Source organism: Wyeomyia smithii, chromosome 1 (genome assembly GCF_029784165.1).
Source record: "Wyeomyia smithii strain HCP4-BCI-WySm-NY-G18 chromosome 1, ASM2978416v1, whole genome shotgun sequence".
NCBI lineage: Eukaryota > Metazoa > Arthropoda > Insecta > Diptera > Culicidae > Wyeomyia > Wyeomyia smithii.
The window spans coordinates 60,151,526-60,164,230 of record NC_073694.1 but is presented as its reverse complement, the minus strand read 5'-3'; the positions used below and the strand labels follow the sequence as shown (position 1 = coordinate 60,164,230).

General features: G+C 40.5%; 1 protein-coding gene across 3 annotated transcripts; it reads right to left on the bottom strand.

Annotated features, from left to right (window-relative positions):
• Nucleotides 1–617: 617 nt before the first annotated feature.
• On the bottom strand, nt 618–8,959 carry LOC129727895 (3-hydroxyacyl-CoA dehydrogenase type-2). Of its 3 annotated transcripts, none has more exons than XM_055686179.1 (3): nt 8,544–8,959; nt 1,507–1,671; nt 618–1,438 (listed from the first exon to the last, which is right to left on the bottom strand). In XM_055686179.1, the coding sequence occupies exons 1-3, from the start codon at nt 8,550–8,552 to the stop codon at nt 845–847; spliced, it is 768 nt and encodes a 255-aa protein (XP_055542154.1). In that variant the 5' UTR covers nt 8,553–8,959; the 3' UTR covers nt 618–844. The 3 variants fall into 3 exon arrangements, with proteins under 3 accessions (XP_055542154.1, XP_055542137.1, XP_055542146.1); XM_055686162.1 differs by lacking the exon at nt 8,544–8,959 and adding an exon at nt 4,311–4,871; XM_055686171.1 differs by lacking the exon at nt 8,544–8,959 and adding an exon at nt 2,108–4,254.
• Between the last annotated feature and the right edge of the window lie 3,746 nt (nt 8,960–12,705).

Sequence of the window (12,705 nt, the reverse complement as noted above, 5' to 3'; positions counted from 1 at the left end):
CTCACATCCTGGTGGTAAATTAGAAAAATCAGAAATAAAAATATTATATAAGACTGGGCCCAAGATACTTCCTTGAAGTACACCAGCTCTAACAGGTAATCTATCAGATTTACCATTGAAATAGTTAACCTGAAGAGTGCGGTCAGTCAAGTAACTTTGTATCATTTTTGTGATGTCAAATGAAATTGGACATTTAGGCTATCAAACTCTTATGCCAAACACTGTCCAATGCCTGCTGAGCCGTTCCAGTGGAATAACCTTCAGATTTATTAGTACAAATCATATTAGTGACTTTGAGTAACTGATGAGTAGAACGACATATCAATTATTGTAATCCATCGTGTGGTTATACAGTAATAACCGCTTGAAATGTTTAATTCCGACACTTACCAGAAATTCGCAGAAATGCTACTAACAAAACCTCGTTTGCTTCGAAGACCTTAGTGGGGTACCTACATTATGCGAAAACTGAAATGAGCACGTAGCTTTTCAGGGGGAAGATTTCACCTTCCTCATCAATTTTAAAAAACGCTTTCCTTAGTTGTAACTTGTTTCATTTTGGCTAACGATCGAATAATATTGTTCACCTTTGACACATCAAGCAAAACTTCCGGTACTTTTAATAAAACCTCACACCTCACAAATGTAACTTTATTCCAAACCAGGCAATGATACATGCTCCTAGATGTTTAAAAAAAAGCTAATAACAATGCACTGCGTGGCATTACAACAGGCTATGATCGTTATACGACCGGTCTCTCGGTAACTAACTACTAGTAAATGCATCTGTTTTCGGTCTAATTGCGTAACACTGGTCAAAAATACCTCTTATGCCACAAACTTCCTAAGGCATCATACGCAGAGCGCCATCCAAACGAATGACCTCACCGTTGAGTAGCGGATTTTCGACAATTGATTCCACCAACTGAGCGTACTCCGAGGGTTCCCCGAGACGCTGAGGAAATGGAATGGTTTTCGCCAGGAATGCGCGCACCTTTTCCGGCAGAGCCTGCAGCATGGGTGTTTTGAACAACCCTGGCGCGATTGTGCAGATGCGAATTCCCTGCGTGCTTAAGTCTCGAGCAATTGGAAGGGTCATTCCGACGACTGCGGCTTTCGAAGCAGCATACGCCGCCTGGCCAATTTGACCATCGAATGCTGCCACTGAGGCTGTATTCACGATCACACCACGTTGTCCATCCTTGTTGGGTTCATTCTCACCCATTAGACCGGCTGATAGACGAATCACGTTGAACGTTCCGGCTGTGTTAACCAGCAGCACTTTTTGAAAGTCTTCCAGCTTGTGAGGCACTTTTTTGTTGAAGTTATACGTCTTGACGGCAACGGCTATACCGGCACAATTGACTGCCACATCCAACCGACCGAATTTGCTTTTTGCCAAATCCACAGCGTTGGTAACATCCTGCTCGGAGAGAACCTGTTGAGATGAAAACGTAGGTTTAAATATTAGGTCAGACGATTGGCAAAATTCAAAGCAAACATTACATCAACCGGCACGTAGACGACATTGTTCCCCAGTTCTTTGGCAACTTCGTCACCTTTAGAGGTAGGCAAGTCACAGAGCAGCACTTTACTTCCAGTCCGGGCGAAGCGTTCCACTGTTGCACGTCCCAGGCCGGATGCGCCACCAGTCACCAGAGCTACCGCGTTCTGTTCGAATTAGACAACAAATTGAAATAGAATGGTCTCATTAGTGTTTATTGGTGAAGTCGTATCGAATGCAGAGAATGGAATTCACAAGCAACAACACAATCAAACACAACGGACAAATGTGAATCACACTCGCAATAAAAAGATGTCTGCTTCCATCTTGACTTTCCATACCGCAGTTTTATGGGGGTTTTCATTCATTTCGGTCAGCCAAGAATGGATTTTTTTCGTGAAATATGGAGAAAAGGATGAAGTAAACTCAAACGTTTCGACCATTGGTATGTTCTAATAGCAGGGAAGCAGAAAAAAAGATTGAAGGCACACTAGAAAGAAGGAATAAAAATGTAAACGTAAATCCGAACATAAGGGTTAAAACATAGAAGGTTGCAATTAAGTTTGCTGCTGCTTAGTGTTTTAAACGCTATCAGTTACTTACATCTCGCACTTCCATCTCAACCGCATTTCACATTCTTCTCAGGTAATGTCGCAATCGTTCGCTCTCGTCCCGCGCAGTCCCGCAAAAATATCGTCACTTCTTGCATCTCATTATCATCGTCAACAACGATAAAAGATCACTCACGTTTATCATCTATTGTTCATCATCATCATCACTTACATCAACCATCATAATCAATCGATTTGCTTTACGCTTTCACTAACACGCTACCCTTTTGTGATATAGAAATCATACCCCAAATCAACACAAGCACCACACGGATCGGTAACAGTGGAACTTTTAATAGGTCCTTTCACCGACAAATTTTGAAGAAAACTAGCGGAAATATTTCGTCAGTAAAAAAACAAGTTTTACCTAGATGGTGATGTTCCAATATGTGGTAAACCACTTGTAACTACTTAAAACAAGGATTTTCTTTCTCAATATGCAAGATGCTCTGGATTAAAACATATCAAAATTAAGAGACGCTAAAAAAGAAAACATCCATCATACAATTTTACACATATTTTTTCGTGTTATTTTGTTCATTTTTGTTTACCGCTTTTATCGCTCTTGCTCTAATTACTGGGGGGATGTACGCGCTAGGGAGAAGATACACACTCAAACAAATACAGTAATATTTTTTCTTCACTTTTAAATCTGCTCTACAGGTTTTAGCCAACGCATTCATAATTCTTACTTTTTTCTACTCATTTTCATCTTTCTTCCACCGCACCAAATCTGCTTTCTGCTGTTTATCATATAATAATTTATTATAGTTTGTAGTTTCATTTTTATATATCAATAGCATTATATTAGAAAATAAGTAAGGTTGTAATGAATTTAATTCGATTTCTCTTAACATCTACTGCAAAGAATATTTTGTTTTTGCTACTGCTCATATTCTCTCGCTATGTGTATGCTCTGTTTTCGTATATTCTATAAGAAGTATCGTAATGCAATGAAAGTATTTCAAAAGAACGAACACCTTAATAAACACTCACATCAATCAATCAATCAATCCGAAGTTAATTTGCAGCAGGTATAGTAGGACTTTCTCGCCTTCCTAGCTTGATAATTTCTAACATGCTAACATAGTACATGTTTTCGTTTTCCCCACGTTCTAGTTTGTTTACTTCCTGTTTCTGTTTTACTTAATTATATGGGTGTAAATATTATGTATGAATTGAAGATAAAAATTAAACTGCTTTATCGGCTTGCGTTCATGGCATGTGAGCCGATGATTTCCCGTTCTCTTGGCAGCGTGGCTCACTCACTCGCTCGCTTTTGGCGCGCACAAAAGAAACACTCTCATATCGACTCATTTTTGATTTCCGATGCGCTGCCGATCGCGGTCGCTGTTACTTGTCGCCACTTCTCGTACACTCCACACTACCATCTCTCGTTTTCTCTCATTAGCGAGGCTCCGTTTGTTTAGTTCTTAAACTATCTCTCTGCACAAATTTCCCTTACGCCGAGCACTGCCTTGAGGCACAAAGGGTATCGTTTCATGTCGGTTACAGTCGCAGTGACGAGATACATAGGTGCTGTTACGTGTATGTGTCTCTTTTGGACAATTGGTAACTGCTTTACTGATAACAACGACTATTTTGTTATGTGTGCTTGCAGCGGGATAGTACAATATTTAAATACCTTTATAAAAAGACCGAATGTGCAAATGTAAGCAAATAGAGTGTGAGTGCTAGTGCCTGCATTGAAGCACTGCAACTCGTTTTGTATACATGTGCACAGACAATTTCTTTTTCGTGAACAAGTTCCCGATAACTTACAACAAACACACATTGTTCAAATGTACAGTTAATTATATCTCAATCATACAATCGCATGGTTAAAACTTAAACCAGAAGATTAAAATAGGAAGAGAATAAAAAACGCATGCCATCGTCCATTTTCATTTCCGTTATTTTTTAACGTTTTTCGTATCTAAAACATCTGTCCCGGTTTGTTTTGAATCGAAAATTAGTTCAAAAATGTATAAACTTTGCAACAAACTATGAAGTCTATTTGTTTTAAACCTTCTATCGCATGTGTCAATTTTAAAGTGTGTATGTGTGTGTAAATGGTATGTGTATCTCAATGAAAGTGTGCATAGAAGCTGAAGAGGAAAACTTGTCACTACTGTTCTACTGTCGATTTTGTTCTCCTCTTCCAGAAGGACCTCCGGCGGCCGCATTTCCATTACCTGATCCATTCCACGGTAGATACTCCTGTCCTCCAGGTGCCCCAGAACCAGGACCGGATGGATTACCCGGACCGGATGCATTGCCACTCTGTTGTCCGGGTCCACCAGGGCCGCCTGATCCCTGCGGATTGTTATGCATCTGGTTTCCAATCAAACTCCACTGGCTGAGGGCCGCAGCAATGATGGCCGGATTAATGGGCATCTGGTTCAAATTCATATTACCCCCGCCTGGGCCACCGTGGTTCCCGATGACTCCGGGAGCGCCACTATTCCCACCCGGAGCCGCTCCACCCGTCCCAGCTCCCCCACTCAGATGGTTGCCACCCATCCCACCGCTCGAACCGTGGTGACCCCCGTGAATCCCAGCTCCGTTTCCCTGGCCTCCGCCGTTCGGGCCAGGGCCTGTCGAGTTTAAACCAAGCGCCTGAAGATTGGGCATATTGTCCATGTTGCTGTTGTTCTGGCGGTTCTGCTGGGAATATTCGTTATAGTTCCAGATAGGCTGATTCGGGAGATTGTTGTACCCACCGCCACCGCCGCCATTTCCGTGGTGATAATTACTGTTCATATTCGAATGCGACTGTGGACCTCCGTAATCCGATCCACCAGACCCACGTCCGCGATCGTCGTAGTTGGACATGTTGCCGCCACCCATCTGATTCTTCTGCTGGTTTCGATTGTGTTCCGGTCTGGGCGAAGCGGTCGATACGTATACCGACGCGCCCTTAATCAGGTGATCTTCCCCACACAGACTTTGAGCGACGTGAGGATCAATGAACGTAACAAACGCAAACGCTCGGAATGGTTTCGGAATAAATACATCCGTAACTTCGCCGTACTTGCTAAAGTACTCGCGAATATCGTCAGCGGTCATTTCCTCCGTAACACGTCCCAAAAAGATTTTGCTTGGCATCTGATGCTGCATCTGATCCTTGCTACTGGGTACTTTGACGTCACACCAGCGACCATCAATCAAGTGTCGCTTGGACAGGGCCTTCATCTGTGACCCAAAATTAGCAAAACGAATGAATCCATAACCTTTGGACTGACCGGTTTTGGGATCTTTCTTGATTTGAACCACAAGCAACTCCCCAAAAGAATCGAAATATTCACGCAGTGCTTCCTCTGTCGTCTTCCATGGCAATCCGAGCACAATTAAATCCGTTGTCGTGCGGTACTTGTTTTCAATACGTTTCGTCTTTGGTGTAGAATTTTCCAGCTTATCATCGCTTTTGCGTTTGTTCTCCTTCGGGAACACACAGATGTAAACGTGATTGCCCCAGCCCTGTTCCGGCGAAAAGGGATGCAATTTGTTATCGTTCAGTCGCACACCACGGATCGCTTTATTCTCCGGATTACGGTACTTGAGGCCGCACGCCCCGTAGAACTGGGCTTGCAAAGTCGATAGCGACAAGGTGCCGTCGTCCTCCAGCGGTAGCTCGACCGCTTCCTCGCCTTCTTCCTCGACGACCAGAACGGCCATTCCAACGCCCATTGAATCTCCTACGTTGTCCGAATCCATCGTTGTTCCTAATTACACGGGAGAGGCGGATTTCGTCAGTAGCGTTTCCTGGGTGTCCGGTAAGGTTACAAACGGAAGGACGGAAAATATGTTAGATTGGTTGTTGTTTAATATTTAGAGATAGAAAATATGCGTTAAAAGAATAACATTGATCGATCTTTTTCCCCTGGTGTTTTGTCTTTTGAGAGTGAAATTGCTTTTTGAAATGCATGAAATCATAACGTTTTACTTTTTTACTAAAAAATATTGAAACTACGTGCTGCAAAGCAGACAGTGTATGTAGTTAGAAGTGCAGAAAATGAACTGAAATTATTATTTCAGACTTGAAAAGAAATACATATACCTCAACGAGGTGGGATTCGAATCCGCAATTTCCCTGTCTCCGAGAGAACAAAAAAACATGGCATATATCAGATGAAGATCCCCATCTGACCACAGGCTAATATTGTCTGATTACGAAACTAATCTACAACTTACTGCAAGAACTGAACTTATGATTGGTTTGAGCTGCTTAGAAGGGTATTCTTAATCATACAGAACTGAAAAAACTCAAAATATCTTCTGATCCAATAATCTTATACCAGAGAGAGGTTCTTTGGTGGCGCCATTTGTTACAGAAACATTAACTGTACATTAAAGCACCACGGCAGGGCGAATTGACTCGCTCGCTCGTGTCCATTCTGGCCAAGGCCTTAGGGTTCCGATGCCACTATACAAGATTCTAGAAAATTACTTTCAGAATCGAGTGCTGATTTACACCATACATGAGGACCAGAAATACGTCTCAATCACCGCATGGTTTCATCCTGGGTCCGGTATTGTTGAATACCAAGTAAAACGGTGTGTTGAACCTTGAGCTCTTTCAGAAGCGGTGATTATGGGTTTTGCAGGCGATATGGTACTTTTCGTAGTTGCTCCTCCGTGATCGATCTGAGCTAGTGAAGTTGCACAGAGAACCACGTACATGGCAATTTGATATTAGATTACCATTTTCAATATACAACAATCCAGTAGCTTCCGTTTGTATAGATCGATAACGGCACCGGCCACTTCCTTACGATCGTTAGAGTGAAAAAGGAAATTTTAAGGAAGGAGTTGTAGCAGTCGTTGTTGTCGGAGACCGAGTTTACTTCTGCATCTCCACGACTGCAACGGAAAGGAAGGGTTGCGTCGCCGTGGCTAGTGACGGAATCGAACGATGTTGCGCGCAAATATCTTGAGCATCTTTTGAGGGATATATATGGCTAACAATCCAAAACGGACAAGCGAATTTGAAATGATTCAGGAGAGAACTTAAACCTCTTTAAATCCTACATCCATTTGCCTCCCGTTGGCTTTCGTTGGAAACTGCAGTAAAGAGGTGATATTATCGAATTCCCAAGTTGATTTTGCTTTTCAAATTTCAGTATAATAACGACAAAAACCGAACTGCTTGCAGAATTTTGAAATACCTCCAATCACTAATTCCAGGTTGAAAACCCGAGTTTACAATACTGCACGACGAACTTAAGGACTTCTACCTAACGATTCGTACTGCCGTCTGTAAGCAAAGCTTTGGTGCTACATTCCGATACGGAACTTGACCTTCTGTTTATTAAACACAGACTTCGCAGCCAACCGTTTAGTGTACAGAACAATTTTGCGAGGCTAGCGCTACGATCCTACTCACCCTGACAGTCTCTCCCGAGCCGAGACTCGGACATAGGACGACTAGTTTGTTAGACCAGCATCGTACTTCGAGACCAACTGAGAGATCTGCCGAGCAATTACGAGTGTTTAAATTCCAGAGTACATAACAATCACTAAAACAGAAAACATAAAAATATCCACAAAATTGTTTTGCAAGATCATAAAGTTAAATGAATGAAACATTGATTATCAATTATGGTACACGTAGGGTGCATATAGGAAACCATAAACACAGACAATATTTAGCAATCGGACCAAACTGCTAAGGGTGATCACACTCATTTTAAAGTTCAACTTTTGCAACGGTGGAAGGCATTAGGAAAGATCAATGTTATTACTTCATCACGCCAGAGTTACTTTGGGTTTTTTTCTGCCCCCAGATACCTACGGAGCAAAGAAAAAAACAAACCATTGATAACACACAAAAACGAAGCAAAAATAACTCACTTCAACTGTAAATGCTCTCTCGCTCACTCGATCCTCCTTCGACGGCACGGTTCTTCAGTCAATAGTTTGCAAAAGTCGCCAAGAACTTCACTCACGCATACGATGCCACCACTATTTATGCCCGATGCGACCAGTACTTTCCACGAACGGGAGCAAAACTCGTTAAACACTTGAAGGTTTGGCGTAGGATCGATCGATGGTTGTTTACCACCGAATCTGGTTTCTTTCTCTCCTTGACTTCTTCCACTGACGTTTGTAATTTGTTATTTTCGTCTTTTTTCAAGTATCACATTCACTCGCTAGGCCATTTGTCTGTTTGTGTGATATTGCCGATCAATACACAGAAAAGTGTACGGAGTTAATGCGTAGACTAGGCAGGAAGGTGGAAAGGGATCGGCTCTCGACCGAGCAGCAATGAAAATCAAGATGGAGGAAGCACACTCTCGGACTCGCAATCACAAGGAAGAAAATGCTCGAATTTATTCTCGCACACACTATCTTTCAGCAGGATTCACAACTGGTTTTACTATTATGCAGGGCTCAACATTCCAAATCCGCTGATTTTTTTGTTATACCTTCAGCATCGTCGTTGCTAGCGAAATCTGAAATCCGATTTGTTCCACTCGTTCGTTTCGGCGCTTTGCTGAATACTTTTTACACGATCTAAACGCTGGGATACACGATTGGGCAATCACTTCTCAATTTAAATGCAACAATTTTTATTCTTCACGTTGGGAAAAATGGATTTTATGCATTCTTCCGTCTGCGATATAAAAAGAACACTAGCGCTCCACCACCGCACTTTCCGGCACCAATCTTCTCGTTCTCGCGCACACAATATACCAGCCCAATCGCACCGAAGCTCACTCGCCAGAAAGAGAGAGTAGGCTTACGTAACGCACATAGCAAGAAGAAAACCGCTAAGAGAACTTCGACCGCACATACAACTCGCGAACTAGCAACCGACTCACACGACAGCTCCAAAATGAATGAGGAGAGAAGGCCAAAATGAAGAGGTTATCGCGATTCGGTGACATTCAGGGCCAGTGCTGGCAGCTGTGTTTGTATTGTAGAATGAGGCACAGCAAAAAAATACAGAAATTGGGTTGTTTAGCTATTCACGGATTTCCGATTTTTATATATCATCTGAAAGTGTGTAATTTTCTGAGCAATACGTGATTTTTTAAAACTTTATATCATAATATTTATATCATAATATAATATAGGCACAGTAAAAAAATACAGTAATTGGGTTGTTTAGCTATTCACGGATTTCCGATTTTTATATATCATCTGAAAGAGTGTAATTTTCTGAGCAATACGTGATTTTTTAAAACTTTATATCATAATATATAATATTTATATCATAATCATCATTTTTAAATCACGTTTTACTCAGAAAATGCAGATTTTTCAGATGATATATAAAACTGATATAGCTAAACAACCCAATTGTTTAGCAGAGCCAAGAAATAATAGAAACCAAAATTAGTTTTTTGTTGTAGTTTGTTACGAACTGCATTCCCGAAAACAAACGTTAAGTCTTGTTTTTTTTTTTTTATTTATAAACATATTTATTCGAAAATAAGTCAATGGCAATTATAAAAATTTTTTGTTACCACCAGCGTGTTGATTATTTGCAACCAAAAATAAAACTTGTATTAGTGAAATCGAGCACTAATACTAGCGCAGATAGGAAGGTCTATGAGATGGATAATGTGAGCAGTTTGACAGTCACACTAATCCCCTGCATGAAACGTTTTCAACCTCATGCTCGGGAAAAGCATCTGCCTATTTTATTTCTACTACTTAGCTTTTGAAGAAAAAAATTATTGTGTATTTTTGCATAGGTTTGCGGTGTTTACGATTGAGACTCAGCAGATCAACTAAAATCAAAAAACTCATTTTAAATCATTAGTTTAGAAGTGTGCCGGATATTTGAACGATCATTCTCGTAAGTATTTTGTTTTCATTGCAAAAGGGAACGTTTTTCCCGAAAAAAACATGTTTTGAGCGCTGAAAATTGCATTGAAAATTTTATTTTCGACAAAGTTGAACTTCATGTATCAAAAAACGATCGTTCAACGACCAGGGTATTTAAAAACGAACATTAAAAAAAGATGAAGAAAATCGATTCAGTAGTTTTACCGCAATCGTAAACACGGCAAAGTCGTTTTTTGAGAAACACCATTCCGAGATAAACGCGTATAAAGTTTCAAGTTTAGCTTATGCGGCCGTGGTGAGGCGTGCTTCAAATTGCGCTAACTTTCTCCCTATTGCTTAGATCTTTATGAAAATCGGTGAAAATGTTCTCAAGAAGTTTAAATTTTCGGTATATAACCCCTTAAACGGACACTAATGAAAGAATAAAAAGATGAAGACCAAGAATAAAACCTACAAACAAAAAGAGAGAGATAGCTATTGTAGTAAATAGTTCAAAAATTGTTTCCTAGATTTGTTTTCGTTAGGTTTACGCCAGTGTTAGAAAAAAGATAACTGCTTAAGCATAGTTTACAGTTCCAAGCGAAGTGAAAAATTTGACAAGTGAAAAAGCGTAAATTTTCGCTAGCGAAATCTGTCGTGAAAACCCGTTTGTGGAACACGCAGGTAGTTCTCCAGCCAGCAGTTTACAGTTTAAGTGAAGCGAAATTCACGAGTTTACACTCCGAGCGAAATGAAATTTGGCTGCAATTGACAGAATATAAACGCACGCAAGTTTTCGCTTGCTGCTGCTTTTTTCACTACCGTTTGCATGCGTGAAAAAAGTAAACCCCAGTGAAAAAGATGAGATCCACAACCTTCGATTTCGCTGGATCGAATTTGTTTACAGTTCCAAGCGAAGTGAAATTTTTGCAGGTTGCATTTTTCACGAGCGTGAAAAAATGAACATTTTGTATGAGATTTTCACTTCGCTTGGAACTCTAAATATAGCTTTAGTTCTTGAGATAAGCGTGGTACGCAGTTGAAAAGAAAAGAGGTTTACGAAATTTTGCCCTTTTTACCAAACGGAATATTGACAGCTGAGAATGCTTCATGACTGTGTTACTGTGCACAGTAACGATATCTGACGTGAGTGAGCGCATGATTTTTCCTTTCTCTCTAGAACCCTCGAACACACTTGTTCACCGCGATCTGGTGTGAGAGCAGGGATTTTTTTTTTCAAAAGTATGTATAGTCCGCGAAAAAATGCCTTCCTACCCGAAGCCCTTTCCAGAAAATCGAAAACTGTCGAGCAAAAAAAGGTCACCACTAATGCACTAATGCAAAATTCGGGTCGTTCACATATTTTTCAATATCTTTACATGTTTTCTCCAATGTCTTCACGTTGTTGTCACAAAAATGGATGTTTTCATCGTACACTCAAAATATTTTCCACGTTATTGTTACGTGAAAGTTCCTATACTTGTTTATTTTCTGTCATTGTTTTGTGCGAAACGAACCAGAAATCAAAATGACGAAGCTGTTGTCTAATTCTGAACATAAAACAGAATTTCTAGGTCGTTTGCAAATAAGTGAATTTTCGAAAAATCCTAATAAACTCGAGACTTGAGCTTACAGGTTTCACACAGCTTCAGTTCAAAGGTGAAAGAGTTACCTGAACAAAAACAGCTGCAGCGGACAATAACAATTAGAGATGGTCGGGTTTGATGTTTTTCAAACCCGTACCCGACCCGAACCCAAATTTTTTTTTCGGTCGAAACCCGAGCCCGACCCGAACCCGAAACTTTTTTTTTTCGTTCAAACCCGAACCCGACCCGGACCCGAAAATTTTATTTCTTTGAAACCCAAACCCGAAATTGTGAAACCCGAACCCGAGATTTTATAGATTTTATGGTCGGGTTTCGGGTTTTCATACACAAACCCGACCTGAACCCGACATTTTCAAACCCGAACCCGACCCGAACCCGTCGGGTACGGGTCGGGCTCGGGTTTCGGGTTTGAAAACCCGGAACCCGACCATCTCTAATAACAAACCCTAGGAATGTCGTAATATTTATCAGTTTTTATATTGTTTTATTCATTTACGATTTGACGAATTTGCATACCTGAGTCTGACAGATATCTGACAGCAATCGCGTTTTACGAAATGTACAACTTTCATTTATTTCTCTAATTTTTATGAGCTAGGAAACGGGTTTGAGAAATTATCAGAATATGTTGCGTAATAAATCACTCAGGTATGCAAATTCGTCGTTTACCAGTAGATGAATTCTACGTGAAACTCACATGAAATGCATGCAATAAGTTTGAAAGGATAATTCATCTCACCAGGCCATGATGAACTCAAATGACAATCACGTAGAATCTACTAGAAAACGATAGTGAACTATATTCCGGTAACTATAACGTGAAAAATATTTTGAATGTAGGCAAAATGTCTTCCAATCTGGCATCGCTGGGTGTGAGACGACCAACCAACTGCCTGATATTTTCAGTATCTGAATAATGTCAGCGCTCATTATTCCGTGCTAAAACAAGTAACATTTTGCTTCACAGCAGTGTTCACAGTAAGTGAACTTTGTTTTCCCTTTCGGTTTATGATTTCTTTTTAGCTGCGTACTAGCTACCAGATGAAATTTCATTGCCTGATTCAGTGCCTGAATTTTACATGGGATTGAGATAGGAAAATGAATCATAAACAATACATCAGATAACAATCGTTAGTGAAATCGATGGAAAAATGCAATCATGTTAATAGAATAAAAATTTCATTTTTAACATCATAATCGTTTAGGG